We start from the raw sequence: 18,183 nt of genomic DNA, 5'->3' as shown, positions 1-18,183 counted from the left end.
GCTAAACTCCAGCGACCGGAACTCCGCCTCGGCGCACAGAGTCGCTTCGGTCGGGCCACATTCGAGAATCCACCACCAAAAGCAGCCACCATAGTGGACCAGACCAGAGCAGACCAGAACAGAACAGAGCTGGAATTGCTCCACCATTAATGGAAAATTAGCTGCTGCAGAGGCAGAGGCAGCAATACGAGAAATGCGAGAACTTCATCTGCCAACCGGGAATGCCGGGGCTGGGAAGCCCTCAAACATTTGTGTTGTGTTGGACATTAATAGTACGACTACAGTTCGAAAGTCGAACTCAATGAAAAACAAGAGCGAGGGCGGAACGAGAAGTTTCGTGGACTGTGTGGGCTGGCAAAGCAGTTGAAGAAGGAAATATTAACAATCGAGAACAGTCAAGAATATATTCCCAGTTAATGTTTGCCTGTTTTTAGGTGGTGTAAAGAATTCTCGTATATCTTACAGATCAAAAAGTTATTCTGAAGAATTTATCAACAATATTTCTACCACTTGGCAGTCAATATTTAATCTGTAATAGCAGAATCAGCCCTCGCAGCGACGACTCATTCGATGGTATGGTAGGGGGATACATTTTTGGTTTAGGCTCCAGCTCCATATTCAAGTACGAGTGGAGCCGTAACGTAACCATGACACTACTCCCTCCCGGCCCTGCCACATGCATACCCATACCAACCATACGAGAGGAGGGGAGGGTATTGTTGCTGCTGTTTCTGTTTCTGTTGTTGTGTGGTGGTGTCGCTGTTCACTTGTTGTGATCTATGGATGCATGAATGATTTGGTGCGGCAGCTGTAATGACACCAGAAAACCCATTGAAATAATTCTAGCAGAAATTTTTTGGTTAGCACAAAACTTTTTCCATGGCATGGCATGGTGGATGGATTCTTTTTTTTTTGCCGCTCAGTTTCCATTTAAGCGTCGAGCGAACAAATTCCAGCGTCGGTGTGTGAACAAAATATTCCCAAACGAAACATTTAAATATTTTCATAAAACATAAAGCGACATAATTAATAAATGCGCTTAAATGCGCCATGAACTATGCAAAAGTGTTGTGCCACAAGTGAAAGCTAAAAAGTGCTCGCTGCAATCATGCGGAACACATTAAGGATTCATTGCCTCCTGCTGCTGCTCCTCCTCCTTGATGCCGTTGCGGCCCAGCAAACCCACATAAAGCTGGAGCAGGGTGATCTTATTGGCGTGAGTAAAGGCGGAAGCGATCAACTGTGAAGTGGGACATTGACAGATCCATCGTTTTTCAGCTCAAGGTCTTTCCGGATGGGACACGTAGCGCTGTGTATGCCTTTCTGGGAATCCCCTATGCCCAGCCACCTGTGGCCGAACTCCGTTTTGCGGTAAATGCGAAAACTAATTTAATTTTAATGGATTTAATTGTTTGAATTCCCCTTAAAGCCCGCCAAACCGAGCCTCAACTGGAATCGCACTCTCCAGGCAATGGCCATGCGGCCCACTTGCCCGCAACTCTCCAACACCATCTACGATGAGAGCTCGGAGGGAGCAGGCATGCCCAGGGCCGCACCAACGGATGAGGATTGCCTGTACTTGAACATTTGGACACCGGAGACTGGGCTGCGGTATGGAAAACTGCCCATAGTGGTGATCATCACGGGCGAGGAGTTTGCCTACGATTGGCCGAGGAACCGCATCAATGGCCTGGACTTGGCCGGCGAGGGAATCGTCGTGATTGGTGTCCAGTATCGGAACAACATCTACGGCTGGCTGGGACTGGGCGAGGGGCATCGCCAGCTGCCTGGCAACTATGGACTCACCGATGTGAGGATGGCCATCAGGTGGGCTCAGAGGAACGCCGATGCGTTCGGTGGCAATCCGGATCAGATCACCCTGCTGGGCCATGGCAGTGGAGGAGCAGCTCTGGTTCTGGCCAGTGCCCTGGAAGAGTCCAATCTGGTGAAGCAATTGGTGCTCATGTCACCCGGTCCCGTGCTGCGTTCCTTGGGCTCGGGCCACGATCAGCGCATTGTGGAGACGGGCCGGGTGCTGATCCAGAAGCTGGGTTGCCAGTTCGAGGAAGCCCAGCGCCGGCAGCTGCTGGGCTGCTTGAGGCGAACGAGCCAGGAGGATTTGCTGCGAGCCTACGAGAGTGTCTACAACCATGGCAACGGCAGCTATCAGCTCGGTGTGATCCTGTGGAGGGGATTGGAGGAGCGACTTCGTAATCAGACGCTGCCTCCCGTGCTGCTGGGAATCACCTCGAATGAGGGCGCCTTCCTGCAGGACTACTGGCTGGATGTGGCCCGAGAGGGACAACTGGCACTGCAGGAGTACATCAATCACACTGTGATGCCCAATGTGCTGCGCTCTCTGGAGGCGGGGGGCGAGGACAGCGGCTCCCAGCTGGCAGCCATTAAGTGGCGTTACTTCAACGGCGTGCCCGAGAGGGGAGGAAGTGTCATCCAGCTGTTGAATGGGATGCAGCGATTGCTGTCGGAGTCCCTCTACGAGCTGCCATTCTTCCGTCTGCTGGACATGCTTAATGGTTCCACCAGCTACGCGTATGTCTTCGACCAGGCGCATTCGATGGACATGCGGGGCAGAAAGAATCTCTTTGCAGGAGCCTCGCACAGCTCCGACCTGCCGCTGCTCCTGGGGCCGAGTCTGTTCCAGCAGATAGCTCGACGTCGCTTCAGTGGCGAGGAGGAGCAGCTCTGCCGGAAGCTGAGGGGAGCCTTTGCCAACTTCGTTAAGAGCGGAAATCCCACGCCAGGCAGAATCTACGATGCATGGCTGCCGTACACTAGCCAGAGTCCCTTCATCTACAGCCTGGGCGAGCAACAGGCGAAGCCCATCCAGTCCGGAGGCTTGGACGAGGCCGAAATCGACAAGCTTCTGAGAGGCGAAACGGCAGCGGGCATCGATCGCAGCCTGTCACGAACGAATCGCCACGACACGTACAGAGCAGGCGCCTCCAACTCCTACACGGCCAGCAACCAACAGGACTCCGGGTTTGCCAATCATTTGCAGCGCGTCTATGGGTTCTGGCAGGTGCTGCTGCCCCTGGAAAAGGACAATGAATTCCGCGGCGGGGCACTGGGCCAGAGGGTGCGTCTCTTGGAGGCCCACGCCGATGCAGCGCGCTATCGGCAGGGCTTCTATGCGATGTTGGGTCTGGTCTGTCTGCTCCTGGCCTGCCTCTGTCTCTGCGTCTATCTGCTGAAACGCAATCCGGATACTCTGCGACGACGAAACGCATCGTCGGCGTCGGACTGCTATTGCTTATGACACAAGTGGTTTCGTTGGGCGACCATCTTTGGCGGTAGAAAGGATGGACAGACGACATCGGGCATTGCCAGTGTCGAGTCCTGGCGCAAAGGTGGTCGTGCAACGAAACGGGAGCGAGGCGAGGGCGAAGCTGAACGCGAGCGCAGGGAACAGCCGCAGCCTCTCAATCAACGCGGCCGACGTCCCAGACAATTGCAGCCGTACGATTTCAAAACTGCCCCCGCTGCTGGAGGAGCAGGAGCAGCCGGAAGAGCTGGAGCTCCAACTGGAGGTGGGACTGTTGAGGAACTGCTGGATCCTGTCGCCAGCAAATTCGAGCCGAATGTGGCTGTTAAGAACTGGCAATACCAGTTGACTTGTGATAAGTTCTAAAAGCAACCAACAAATCTTAGCCTGTAGTCCATCCATTTATATTTTCAATGTTTATATTTGTGAGTAATTAAATAAACATAAAATTTCAAATTTGAACGGAAATTGTGAACTGATTACAAGCCGCCAATAAGTGCTGTGAAATGCCGTTATATCAGCTGTTTTTCAATACAGCTGTGCTGCAAGCGATATATCGACTGACAATTCTCTCAAATTGAGGTGGTTTTTCAAAATTGGTTTTTTTTATTGGTTCCATTCTAGTTTTTACATTTTTCCTTTTATTTTACATTTTTGTCAGCGAACAATTATAATTTTTCGTTTCATATCAGTCAGCTTTTGTCAGCGAGCACTTTTATTTTTTTCTTTTCATATCAGTCAGCTTTTGTCAGCGAGCAATTAGAATTTTTGGATTGATATCAGTCAGATTTTGCCAGCGAGCATTTCCAATTTTTCATTTCACATCATTCAGCTTTTGTCAGCGAGCAATTATAAATATTCGTTTCATATTAGTCAGCTCTGTCAGCGAGCAATTAGAATTTTTCGTTTCATATCAGTCAGCTTTTGTCAGCGAGCATTAGTTTTCCGTTCATATGCAGCTTATGTCAGCGAGCATTTAAAATTTTCGATTCATATCAGTCAGCTTTTGTCAGCGAGCATTTACATTTGTCCTTTCAAATCTGTCAGCTTTTGTCATTGAGCAATAAAACATTTTTTGGTTTTTTTTTTAATATTTATTAAATTTTTTCTACTTTTCCAAAATTTTTAATTTTTTTTTAATTTTTCTTCAATTTTTACATTATTTTTAAATTTACAAATTTTTTAGACCCCCCTTAAAGTATCGACACTAACCAAACAGTATATAAATTTATTGACAGAGTTGCAAAGTCGAAGGCCGACGGTATTTGCACAATATGTAATTTAAAAAATGCAATTTCAAAGAAGACCTGGGAACCGTCTGTCCGTCTGTCTGTCTGTCCGTCTTGATGAGCGCCTAGATCTAAGAGACTATAAAAGCTAGAGCAACCAAATTTTGTTTCCAGACTCCTGTGATATCACAATGCTAAAAGTGTATTTCAAAATTTCGCAGTTCGGGCGAGCGGTGGAAAGTGGAGGCAGAAAATGCGAGAAATTAGTTCAAAAAACAAGCAAAAACAAAGAGAAACAAGAAAAACGAGAATTATTAAAAAACCAGCGACCTTCTGCTGATTTCTGTTCGCCTGGTATCTCAGATTTGAATTTAGCGGTTTTCTGCCACTTGAGCGGTGGAAAGTGGAGGCAGAAAATGAGAGAAATTAGATCGAAAAAAGAGAGCAACGAAATACAAAGAGAAACAAGAAAAAACGAGAAATTAAAAAACCAGCGACCTTCTGCTGATTTCTGTTCGCCTGGTATCTCAGATTTGAATTTAACGGTTTTCTGCCATTTGAGCGGTGGAAAGTGGAGGCAGAAAATTAGAGAAATTAGATCGAAAAAAGAGAGCAACGAAATACAAAGAGAAACAAGAAAAAAAGAGATATTAAAAAAACCAGCCACCTTTTGCTGATTTCTGTTCGCCTGGTATCGCAGATTTGAATTTAACGGTTTTCTGCCACTTGAGCGGTGGAAATTGGAGGCAGAAAATGAGAGAAATTAGATCGAAAAAAGAGAGCAACGAAATACAAAGAGAAACAAGAAAAAACGAGAAATGATAAAAAAAACAGCGACCTTCTGCTGATTTCTGTTCGCCTGGTATCTCAGATTTGAATTTAGCGGTTTTCTGCCACTTGAGCGGTGGAAAGTGGATGCAGAAAATGAGAGAAATTAGATCGAAAAAAGAGAGCAACGAAATACAAAGAGAAACAAGAAAAAACGAGAAATTAAAAAACCAGCGACCTTCTGCTGATTTCTGTTCGCCTGGTATCGCAGATTTGAATTTAACGGTTTTCTGCCATTTGAGCGGTGGAAAGTGGAGGCAGAAAATTAGAGAAATTAGATCGAAAAAAGAGAGCAACGAAATACAAAGAGAAACAAGAAAAAAAGAGATATTAAAAAAACCAGCCACCTTTTGCTGATTTCTGTTCGCCTGGTATCTCAGATTTGAATTTAACGGTTTTCTGCCATTTGAGCGGTGGAAAGTGGATGCAAAAAATGAGAGAAATTAGATCGAAAAAAGAGTGCAACGAAATACAAAGAGAAACAAGAAAAAACGAGAAATGATAAAAAAAACAGCGACCTTGTTCTGATTTCTGTTCGCCTGGTATCTCAGATTTGAATTTAGCGGTTTTCTGCCACTTGAGCGGTGGAAAGTGGAGGCAGAAAATGAGAGAAATTAGATCGAAAAAAGAGAGCAACGAAATACAAAGAGAAACAAGAAAAAACGAGAAATAATAAAAAAAAACCAGCGACCTTCTGCTGATTTCTGTTCGCCTGGTATCTCAGATTTGAATTTAGCGGTTTTCTGCCACTTGAGCGGTGGAAAGTGGAGGCAGAAAATGAGAGAAATTAGATCGAAAAAAGAGAGCAACGAAATACAAAGAGAAACAAGAAAAAACGAGAAATAATAAAAAAAAACCAGCGACCTTCTGCTGATTTCTGTTCGCCTGGTATCTCAGATTTGAATTTAGCGGTTTTCTGCCACTTGAGCGGTGGAAAGTGGAGGCAGAAAATGAGAGAAATTAGATCGAAAAAAGAGAGCAACGAAATACAAAGAGAAACAAGAAAAAACGAGAAATAATAAAAAAAAAACAGCGACCTTCTGCTGATTTCTGTTCGCCTGGTATCTCAGATTTGAATTTAGCGGTTTTCTGCCACTTGAGCGGTGGAAAGTGGAGGCAGAAAATGAGAGAAATTAGATCGAAAAAAGAGAGCAACGAAATACAAAGAGAAACAAGAAAAAACGAGAAATAATAAAAAAAAAACCAGCGACCTTCTGCTGATTTCTGTTCGCCTGGTATCTCAGATTTGAATTTAACGGTTTTCTGCCACTTGAGCGGTGGAAAGTGGAGGCAGAAAATGAGAGAAATTAGATCGAAAAAAGAGAGCAACGAAATACAAAGAGAAACAAGAAAAAACGAGAAATTAAAAAAACCAGCGACCTTCTGCTGATTTCTGTTCGCCTGGTATCTCAGATTTGAATTTAACGGTTTTCTGCCACTTGAGCGGTGGAAAGTGGAGGCAGAAAATGAGAGAAATTAGATCGAAAAAAGAGAGCAACGAAATACAAAGAGAAACAAGAAAAAACGAGAAATAATAAAAAAAAACCAGCGACCTTCTGCTGATTTCTGTTCGCCTGGTATCTCAGATTTGAATTTAACGGTTTTCTGCCACTTGAGCGGTGGAAAGTGGAGGCAGAAAATGAGAGAAATTAGATCGAAAAAAGAGAGCAACGAAATACAAAGAGAAACAAGAAAAAACGAGAAATTAAAAAAACCAGCCACCTTTTGCTGATTTCTGTTCGCCTGGTATCGCAGATTTGAATTTAACGGTTTTCTGCCACTTGAGCGGTGGAAAGTGGAGGCAGAAAATGAGAGAAATTAGATCGAAAAAAGAGAGCAACGAAATACAAAGAGAAACAAGAAAAAACGAGAAATTTAAAAAAACCAGCGACCTTCTGCTGATTTCTGTTCGCCTGGTATCTCAGATTTGAATTTAGCGGTTTTCTGCCACTTGAGCGGTGGAAAGTGGAGGCAGAAAATGAGAGAAATTAGATCGAAAAAAGAGAGCAACGAAATACAAAGAGAAACAAGAAAAAACGAGAAATTAAAAAAACCAGCGACCTTCTGCTGATTTCTGTTCGCCTGGTATCTCAGATTTGAATTTAACGGTTTTCTGCCACTTGAGCGGTGGAAAGTGGAGGCAGAAAATGAGAGAAATTAGATCGAAAAAAGAGAGCAACGAAATACAAAGAGAAACAAGAAAAAAAGAGAAATTAAAAAAACCAGCCACCTTTTGCTGATTTCTGTTCGCCTGGTATCTCAGATTTGAATTTAACGGTTTTCTGCCATTTCAGCGGTGGAAAGTGGAGGCAGAAAATGAGAGAAATTAGATCGAAAAAAGAGAGCAACGAAATACAAAGAGAAACAAGAAAAAACGAGAAATTAAAAAAACCAGCGACCTTCTGCTGATTTCTGTTCGCCTGGTATCTCAGATTTGAATTTAGCGGTTTTCTGCCACTTGAGCGGTGGAAAGTGGAGGCAGAAAATGAGAGAAATTAGATCGAAAAAAGAGAGCAACGAAATACAAAGAGAAACAAGAAAAAACGAGAAATAATAAAAAAAAACCAGCGACCTTCTGCTGATTTCTGTTCGCCTGGTATCTCAGATTTGAATTTAGCGGTTTTCTGCCACTTAGCGGTGGAAAGTGGAGGCAGAAAATGAGAGAAATTAGATCGAAAAAAGAGAGCAACGAAATACAAAGAGAAACAAAAAAAAACGAGAAATTAAAAAAACCAGCGACCTTCTGCTGATTTCTGCTCGCCTGGTAGCTTAGATTTGAATTTAACGGTTTTCTGCCACTTGAGCGGTGGAAAGTGGAGGCAGAAAATGAGAGAAATTAGATCGAAAAAAGAGAGCAACGAAATACAAAGAGAAACAAGAAAAAACGAGAAATTAAAAAAACCAGCGACCTTCTGCTGATTTCTGTTCGCCTGGTATCTCAGATTTGAATTTAACGGTTTTCTGCCACTTGAGCGGTGGAAAGTGGAGGCAGAAAATGAGAGAAATTAGATCGAAAAAAGAGAGCAACAAAATACAAAGAGAAACAAAAAAAAACGAGAAATTAAAAAAAACCAGCGACCTTCTGCTGATTTCTGTTCGCCTGGTATCTCAGATTTGAATTTAGCGGTTTTCTGCCACTTGAGCGGTGGAAAGTGGAGGCAGAAAATGAGAGAAATTAGATCGAAAAAAGAGAGCAACGAAATACAAAGAGAAACAAGAAAAAACGAGAAATTAAAAAAACCAGCGACCTTCTGCTGATTTCTGTTCGCCTGGTATCTCAGATTTGAATTTAACGGTTTTCTGCCATTTGAGCGGTGGAAAGTGGAGGCAGAAAATGAGAGAAATTAGATCGAAAAAAGAGAGCAACGAAATACAAAGAGAAACAAGAAAAAACGAGAAATAATAAAAAAAAACCAGCGACCTTCTGCTGATTTCTGTTCGCCTGGTATCTCAGATTTGAATTTAGCGGTTTTCTGCCACTTGAGCGGTGGAAAGTGGAGGCAGAAAATGAGAGAAATTAGATCGAAAAAAGAGAGCAACGAAATACAAAGAGAAACAAGAAAATACGAGAAATTAAAAAACCAGCGACCTTCTGCTGATTTCTGTTCGCCTGGTATCTCAGATTTGAATTTAACGGTTTTCTGCCATTTCAGCGGTGGAAAGTGGAGGCAGAAAATGAGAGAAATTAGATCGAAAAAAGAGAGCAACGAAATACAAAGAGAAACAAGAAAAAACGAGAAATTAAAAAAAAAACCAGCGACCTTCTGCTGATTTCTGTTCGCCTGGTATCTCAGATTTGAATTTAACGGTTTTCTGCCATTTGAGCGGTGGAAAGTGGAGGCAGAAAATGAGAGAAATTAGATCGAAAAAAGAGAGCAACGAAATACAAAGAGAAACAAGAAAAAACGAGAAATTAAAAAAAACAGCGACCTTCTGCTGATTTCTGTTCGCCTGGTATCTCAGATTTGAATTTAACGGTTTTCTGCCACTTGAGCGGTGGAAAGTGGAGGCAGAAAATGAGAGAAATTAGATCGAAAAAAGAGAGCAACGAAATACAAAGAGAAACAAGAAAAAACGAGAAATTAAAAAAACCAGCGACCTTCTGCTGATTTCTGTTCGCCTGGTATCTCAGATTTGAATTTAGCGGTTTTCTGCCACTTGAGCGGTGGAAAGTGGAGGCAGAAAATGAGAGAAATTAGATCGAAAAAAGAGAGCAACGAAATACAAAGAGAAACAAGAAAAAACGAGAAATTAAAAAAAAACCAGCGACCTTCTGCTGATTTCTGTTCGCCTGGTATCTCAGATTTGAATTTAGCGGTTTTCTGCCACTTGAGCGGTGGAAAGTGGAGGCAGAAAATGAGAGAAATTAGATCGAAAAAAGAGAGCAACGAAATACAAAGAGAAACAAGAAAAAACGAGAAATTAAAAAAACCAGCGACCTTCTGCTGATTTCTGTTCGCCTGGTATCTCAGATTTGAATTTAACGGTTTTCTGCCATTTGAGCGGTGGAAAGTGGAGGCAGAAAATGAGAGAAATTAGATCGAAAAAAGAGAGCAACGAAATACAAAGAGAAACAAGAAAAAACGAGAAATTAAAAAAACCAGCGACCTTCTGCTGATTTCTGTTCGCCTGGTATCTCAGATTTGAATTTAGCGGTTTTCTGCCACTTGAGCGGTGGAAAGTGGAGGCAGAAAATGAGAGAAATTAGATCGAAAAAAGAGAGCAACGAAATACAAAGAAAAACAAGAAAAAAACGAGAAATAATAAAAAAACCAGCGACCTTCTGCTGATTTCTGTTCGCCTGGTATCTCAGATTTGAATTTAGCGGTTTTCTGCCACTTTGAGCGGTGGAAAGTGGAGGCAGAAAATGAGAGAAATTAGATCGAAAAAAGAGAGCAACGAAATACAAAGAGAAACAAGAAAAAACGAGAAATTAAAAAAACCAGCGACCTTCTGCTGATTTCTGTTCGCCTGGTATCTCAGATTTGAATTTAACGGTTTTCTGCCACTTTAGCGGTGGAAAGTGGAGGCAGAAAATGAGAGAAATTAGATCGAAAAAAGAGAGCAACGAAATACAAAGAGAAACAAGAAAAAACGAGAAATTAAAAAAACCAGCGACCTTCTGCTGATTTCTGTTCGCCTGGTATCTCAGATTTGAATTTAACGGTTTTCTGCCATTTGAGCGGTGGAAAGTGGAGGCAGAAAATGAGAGAAATTAGATCGAAAAAAGAGAGCAACGAAATACAAAGAGAAACAAGAAAAAACGAGAAATTAAAAAAACCAGCGACCTTCTGCTGATTTCTGTTCGCCTGGTATCTCAGATTTGAATTTAACGGTTTTCTGCCACTTGAGCGGTGGAAAGTGGAGGCAGAAAATGAGAGAAATTAGATCGAAAAAAGAGAGCAACGAAATACAAAGAGAAACAAGAAAAAACGAGAAATTAAAAAAACCAGCGACCTTCTGCTGATTTCTGTTCGCCTGGTATCTCAGATTTGAATTTAACGGTTTTCTGCCATTTGAGCGGTGGAAAGTGGAGGCAGAAAATGAGAGAAATTAGATCGAAAAAAGAGAAAGAGAAACAAAAAAAAAACAGAAAAAAAAGAAAAAATAGAAAAAAAAAAAAACCAGCGACCTTCTGCTGATTTCTGTTCGCCTGGTATCTCAGATTTGAATTTATCTGTTTTCTGCCACTTGAGCGGTGGAAATTGGAGGCAGAAAATGAGAGAAATTAGATCGAAAAAAGAAAGCAAAGAAATACAAAGAGAAACAAGAAAAAACGAGAAATTAAAAAAACTAGCGACCTTCTGCTGATTTCTGTTCGCCTGGTATCTCAGATTTGAATTTAACGGTTTTCTGCCATTTCAGCGGTGGAAAGTGGAGGCAGAAAATGCGAGAAATTAGATCGAAAAAAGAGAGCAACGAAATACAAAGAGATATTAAAAAAACCAGCCACCTTTTGCCGATTTCTGTTCGCCTGGTATCGCAGATTTGAATTTAACGGTTTTCTGCCATTTGAGCGGTGGAAAGTGGATGCAGAAAATGAGAGAAATTAGATCGAAAAAAGAGAGCAACGAATTACAAAGAGAAACATGAAAAAACGAGAAATTAAAAAAACCAGCGACCTTCTGCTGATTTCTGTTCGCCTGGTATCTCAGATTTGAATTTAACGGTTGTCTGCCATTTGAGCGGTGGAAAGTTGTGTCAGAAAATGAGAGAATTTAGATCGAAACGAGAAGGAACGTGTGAGTCGCTTCTGGGAACGCGACTCTACTTATGCCCGTACTCAGTCAGTATATACATTTTTGAGCTTATGATTTTTAATAATTTTAGAATTCTTATAAAAAATTGTACATATTAAATTTTTTTGCTACATCTGTTATCTACATCTTCAATGTATATTCTACATCTAACATATAGATTCTACATGTACCATTTAGATTTTAGAGCGCCCCCATTAGAGGGCGCTCGCGTACATAACGAAGCAGAGTGGTCGAGCGAGAAAGAGAATGAGTACCGTGTCTCTTGCCGAATGAGGCGGGGGAAGTAACTGAAAATTAATTTCTACATTCTGGCAATAATTATGATCCGATCTAATTCAGATTCGGCAATCTGGTAGATATGGTCATTCTCTACGATACTTTTTTTTTTACTTTTTTGGTATCCTTAAAGTTGTGGCTGCCACAGATTTTCGTCCTTTGTGGTGTCGGAAGGGGGCGGGGCGAAATTTTGAAATACACTTGTAGCAGTGTGATATCCCATGAGTCTGGGAAATTTGGTTGCTCTAGCTTTTATAGTCTCTTAGATATAGGCGCTCATCAAGACGGACAGACAGACATGGCTATATCGACTCGGCTATTGATGCTGATCATGAATATATGTACTTTATGGGGTCGGAAACGTTTCCTTATCTGCAAAGACAACTTTTTTTGAGTAAGGGAATAAAAACCAATTTCGGTTCAAGCGGCAAAAAATTGTAGAGCCCACCCAAGCACAGTATGTGAGAATACATGGCACACACACATTTACGTAAACTGAAATCTCAAGCAAAGTCGCTTTCGGTTATGGTAAGGTATGGTTAGTGACTAGGCTTATGGTATGGTATTTTAATAGTATTTCTCGAAACTGAAATGGTATTTAATGGTATTTATTTTGGTCCGGATGGTATTTTTTATCGTTATCGTCACGGTCACGCTATACACGTGCGCGCTGTTGCGCGTATTTCTTTTTATATCAATTTTGAATAAAAAGCGTCAAGAAATTCCATTAAAATGGGTTCCAAAAGGCCGCTGGACGTCCACATGTTCCCCTCGGACCTGGAGTTTGCTGTTTTCACCGACCAAGAGATACAAAAGCTGAGCGTCGTAAAGGTGATAACTGGCATCGCTTTCGATGCCCTGGGACACCCAATGCCAGGCGGTCTGTATGACATACGCATGGGTTCGTATGGACGCTGCATAGACCCATGTGGAACGTGCCTAAAGATGCAAGATTGTCCCGGCCACATGGGCCACATAGAGTTGGGCTCTCTCGTCTACAACCCCTTCTTCATAAAGTTGGTTCAGCGTCTGCTCTGCATATTCTGTTTGCACTGTTTCAAGTTGCAGATGAAAGGTGAGAGACAGTATCCAGATTCAGTATCGTAACCATAACCGTTGTATTCGTTGTAGACCAAGAATGTGAGGTTATTATGCTTCAACTGCGACTCATCGATGCCGGATACATTATTGAGGCGCAGGAGCTGGAGATTTTCAAATCGGAGGTTGTCTGCCAGAAGGCCGAGGAGCTGGTCAAGCTGGATAATGGCGACGCCGTACATCCCCACATCGCTGCCATGTATGAGCTGCTGTTGAAAAGTCCAAAGGACGCTGGCCAGTCTACAAAGACCACCTGCTCCCTGCGCACGGCCGTCACACATTCTGCCCTGCAGCGGCCCGGCAAGAAGTGCAGACACTGCAAAAAGTCAATGCGCTATGTTCGGTACATGCATCGGCGATTGGTCTTCTACGTGACCATAGCTGACATCAAGGAGCGGTAGGTGCACAGAAATCTTAGAGTTACTAAGTCGCTAATCAATCAAATTCCCTTCCCGCAGCCTCGGTGATGGGGCTGATACCAGCGGCCAAAACAAGGTCATCTTCGCAGATGAGTGCCGTCGCTACCTGAGGCAGATCTACGCCAACTATCCGGAACTGCTCAGGCTTTTGATGCCCGTTCTGACTTTAAGCAACACGGATGCAGCAAATTCCGGCTATTCCCCGGTGGATATGTTCTTCATGGACACCATACCAGTGACGGCACCTCGCGCACGTCCCATGAGCATGGTCAACGGCATGGTAAAGGGGAACCCCCAGACGGACATCTACGTCAACATTATCGAGAACAACAACGTCTTGAATGTGGTGCTGAGGTATATGAGGGGCAAGCAGGAGAAGCTCACGGAGCAGGCGCTGGCCGCCTACCAGGATATGAAGGGATCGAATGCCCATGAGAAGCTGTACAATGCTTGGCTCTCCCTGCAGACTTCAGTCGATGTCCTGCTCGATGTGAATATGTCGAGGGAGGTGAAGTCTGCCGAGGGTCTGAAGCAGGTCCTGGAGAAGAAGGAAGGTCTCATCAGAAAGCATATGATGGGAAAGAGAGTCAACTATGCGGCACGCACGGTCATCACCCCCGATCCCAATATAGACGTAGACGAGATCGGCATACCCGACATCTTTGCCCGAAAGCTCTCCTATCCCATTCCCGTAACCGAGTGGAATGTATCCGATCTACGCAAAATGGTGATGAACGGACCGGACGTCCATCCCGGTGCAAACTACATACAGGATAGCAATGGGTTCACCACCTACATACCCGCGGACAATGCAGCCAAGCGCGCCAGCATGGCCAAGTTGCTGCTGTCCAATCCCAAGGATGGCGTTAAGATCGTCCATCGTCATGTGCTCAACGGAGATTGTCTGCTCCTCAATCGTCAGCCTTCGCTGCACAAGCCCTCTATCATGGCCCACAAGGCACGCATTTTGTGCGGCGAGAAGACCTTCCGCCTCCACTACTCGAACTGCAAAGCCTACAACGCCGATTTCGATGGCGACGAGATGAATGCCCACTATCCGCAAAGCGAGGTGGCCCGCGCGGAGGCCTACAACCTGGTGAATGTGGCCAGCAATTACCTGGTGCCAAAGGATGGCACCCCTCTGGGTGGCCTCATTCAGGATCACGTCATCTCGGGCGTGAAGCTGTCCATCCGCGGGCGATTCTTTAACCGCGAGGACTACCAGCAGCTGGTCTTCCAGGGGCTGTCGAACTTAAAGGGAGATGTCAAGCTGCTGCCCCCGGCCCTGATAAAACCGACCATGCTATGGTCTGGCAAGCAGGTCCTGTCCACAATTATTATAAACCTCATCCCCGACGGCTATGAGCTGATTAATTTGGATTCGTTTGCCAAGATAAGCGGCAAGGTAAGTGAATCAGTTTGAATGCACTGCTCAACGCTAAAATGATCTCCCAAAGAACTGGAACGTAGAACGCCCACGGCCGGCATGGCATGGAAGCAATCCACAGGAAAATGAGCTGAGCGAGAGTCAGGTGCAAATACGGAGAGGCGAGTTGCTGGTAGGTGTCCTGGACAAGCAGCAGTATGGCGCGACCACCTTCGGCCTCATCCACTGCATGTACGAGTTGTATGGCGGCGATGTGTCCACCCGCCTGCTCACAGCCTTCACCAAGGTCTTCACGTTCTTCCTGCAACTGGAGGGCTTCACTCTGGGTGTCAAGGACATTCTGGTCACTGGCACGGCAGATCAAAAGAGACGAGAGATCATACAGGAGTGTCGCAATGTGGGTAACAGTGCCGTTGCCGCAGCCCTAGAGCTGGACGATGTGCCGCCCCACGATGAGCTGGCCGAGCAAATGGAGGAGGCCTACGTGAAGGATCCGAAATTCCGAGTGCTGCTCGATCGCAAATACAAATCGCTCCTAGACGGCTTCACCAATGATATCAACAAGTATGCATGAAACATTCCTTTTCCACGGAAGCTCCTTCCATTGATAATTTGAATGTCGTTGCAGAACTTGCTTGCCTGGTGGTCTCATCACGAAGTTCCCCTCCAACAATCTGCAGCTTATGGTGCTGTCGGGTGCCAAGGGATCCATGGTCAACACCATGCAAATCTCCTGCCTTCTCGGGCAGATTGAGCTGGAAGGCAAAAGGCCGCCGTTGATGATATCGGGCAAATCCCTGCCCAGCTTCACTTCCTTTGAGACGTCACCCAAGTCGGGTGGCTTCATCGATGGGCGATTTATGACGGGCATACAGCCCCAGGACTTCTTCTTCCATTGCATGGCAGGTCGTGAGGTAAGATTTGGGTCTTTCCATGCCCCAGACTGTGGTTGTTAAATTTCTCTCCGATTTCAGGGTCTCATTGATACTGCTGTGAAAACATCTCGTTCCGGTTACCTGCAGCGCTGCCTCATCAAGCATCTGGAGGGCCTGAGCGTCCACTACGATCTAACTGTCCGCGACAGCGACAACAGTGTGGTGCAGTTCCTCTACGGCGAGGACGGTCTGGATATTCTCAAATCAAAGTTCTTCAACGAGAAGTTCTGTGCGGATTTCCTCACCCAAAATGCCTCGGCAATCTTGCGGCCCAGCCAGCTGCTGTTGATGAAGGATGAGGAGGGTCTGGCCAAAGTGCAGCGCCATGAGAAGCACATACGCAGCTGGGAGAAGAAGAAACCGGCCAAGTTGCGGGCTGCCTTCACTCATTTCTCTGCGGACCTGCGCGAGGAGGTGGAGGTCAAGCGACCCACAGAGGTCAGTGGGAAAACGGGTCGACGCCGCATGGACGAAGGTCTGCTCAAGTTGTGGAGGAAGGCCGATGACGAGGACAAGGCCTTGTATCAGAAGAAGTACGCTCGCTGTCCCGACCCATCAGTGGCCGTCTACAAGCAGGATCTCTACTACGGCAGCGTGTCGGAGAAGACGCGCAAACTGATCGACGACTATGCGCGCAAGCATCCAAGCCAGAAGGAGACGATAGCCGACATAATGCGTATGAAGAGCATTAGAGCACTGGCCGCCCCGGGAGAACCCGTGGGCCTAATTGCCGCCCAATCCATTGGTGAGCCGTCCACTCAGATGACGCTGAACACTTTCCATTTTGCCGGTCGTGGTGAGATGAACGTAACTCTGGGTATTCCCCGTCTGCGAGAGATTCTCATGTTGGCCTCCTCGAACATAAAGACGCCCTCCATGGACATACCCATCAAGCCCGGACAGCAAGTTCAAGCCGAAAAGTTGCGCATAGCCCTGAATTGTGTGACTCTGTCCAATATCTTGGAGTGTAAGACATCGAATTACCTGTCAAGTGTCATGCAGAACTATGTAATTAATCTGAAAATCTCCCATATGCAGCCGTCCACATCAGCACCAGTCTGAGCTTGCAGCCGGAACGAGCCTACGAGTATGAGCTGCGCTTCCAGTTCCTGCCCAGGGAGGTCTACAAAGAGGACTACGGTGTGCGGCCAAAGCGGATTATTAAGTACATGCATCAGACCTACTTCAAGCAGCTTATTCGGGCCATCCTCAAGGTATCCAATGCCAAAAAAACATCAAAAATGTAAGTAAAAGCGTAGCCGTGGCAGCGTAGCCCTTTGACTTTAATGAGATTCATTTTCTAGAATCGAAATCGATGACAAGAAGGAGGGCGACAACAATAAGGACGAGGATAACGATCTGGATAACGCAGATTATATGGGTCCAGGCAAAACTGCTGCCGACAACGATGACGATTCATCGGATGATGGCGTAAGCCTAAAGAACTTTTATATCAGCCATTTCAGTGCCCTACAAATGTCATACTCTCCTTTAGGGCGATGACGACACCACAGGACTGAAGTTGAAGCAACGCAAAAGCGATGACAGGGACTACGATGATCCAGATGATGTTGAAGAGCTGCGCGACGCTAACGGTATGTATTTCAGATGCAGATATATTTCTCGTTCAGTTGCTTACTCTGCCACTTCGCCCCCCACAAACAGAAGACGACGAGGAGCAAGAGGACCAAGATGACGAGGGCAACGTAGGAGAAAGCAACGAGAACGCCGATGCGGATGACAAGTTGGTGGAGAAGCTGCTTAGTAACGAAATGGTAAAGGACTACACATATGACAAGGAGAATCATCTGTGGTGCAAGGTTAAACTGCACCTTAGTGTTCGCTACCAGAAGCCCGATCTGACCTCTATTATACGAGAGCTGGCAGCCAAGAGTGTCGTCCACCAGGTGTCGCACATTAAGCGAGCCATCATCTACAAGGGAAACGACGATGAGCAACTGCTGAAGACGGATGGCATCAATATTGGTGAAATGTTCAGTCACGACAAGGTCTTGGACCTGAATCGGTTGTACTCCAATGACATTCATGCCATATCTCGCACTTACGGCATTGAGGCAGCGTCCCAAGTCATTGTCAAGGAGGTGAGCAACGTGTTCAAGGTGTACGGCATCACAGTGGATCGCCGGCATCTGTCGCTGATATCTGCTTACATGACCTTTGATGGCAGCTTCCAACCTCTGTCGCGCAAGGGCATGGAGCACTCCTCATCGCCTCTCCAGCAAATGTCCTTCGAGTCGAGTTTGCAATTCTTAAAGAGCGCCGCCGGCTTCGGCAGGTCGGATGACCTCAATTCCCCATCGAGTCGCTTGATGGTCGGTCTCCCTGTGCGCAATGGTACGGGAGCCTTTGACTTGTTAACGAGAATATGTTAATATAGTTTATTCTTTATATTAGACATTTTTCAAATAATAAACATGTTAATAAAAATTAATGAACAAAATTCAAAT

At 45.1% G+C, this 18,183-nt stretch overlaps 2 protein-coding genes across 2 annotated transcripts; both read left to right on the top strand.

Annotated features, from left to right (window-relative positions):
• The first annotated feature begins 814 nt into the window (after nt 1–814).
• On the top strand, nt 815–3,277 carry LOC111080959 (cocaine esterase). Its single transcript, XM_022376844.2, has 3 exons — nt 815–1,216; nt 1,279–1,371; nt 1,430–3,277. Exons 1-3 carry the CDS (start codon nt 1,109–1,111, stop codon nt 3,275–3,277), a joined length of 2,049 nt encoding a protein of 682 aa, XP_022232536.2. The 5' UTR covers nt 815–1,108.
• A 9,247-nt stretch (nt 3,278–12,524) lies between these two features.
• Nucleotides 12,525–18,167, top strand: LOC111076323 (DNA-directed RNA polymerase I subunit RPA1). The gene is made up of 10 exons (XM_022370070.2): nt 12,525–12,951; nt 13,008–13,371; nt 13,433–14,798; nt 14,851–15,344; nt 15,409–15,694; nt 15,755–16,682; nt 16,754–16,958; nt 17,020–17,146; nt 17,211–17,310; nt 17,381–18,167. The coding sequence occupies exons 1-10, from the start codon at nt 12,609–12,611 to the stop codon at nt 18,106–18,108; spliced, it is 4,941 nt and encodes a 1,646-aa protein (XP_022225762.2). The 5' UTR covers nt 12,525–12,608; the 3' UTR covers nt 18,109–18,167.
• The last annotated feature ends 16 nt before the right edge of the window (nt 18,168–18,183 follow it).

This window comes from Drosophila obscura, unplaced genomic scaffold (assembly GCF_018151105.1).
Source record: "Drosophila obscura isolate BZ-5 IFL unplaced genomic scaffold, ASM1815110v1 contig_25, whole genome shotgun sequence".
NCBI classification, from domain to species: domain Eukaryota; kingdom Metazoa; phylum Arthropoda; class Insecta; order Diptera; family Drosophilidae; genus Drosophila; species Drosophila obscura.
Note: the sequence above shows the minus strand (reverse complement) of the source record. Positions and strands in the feature narration are given on the sequence as shown.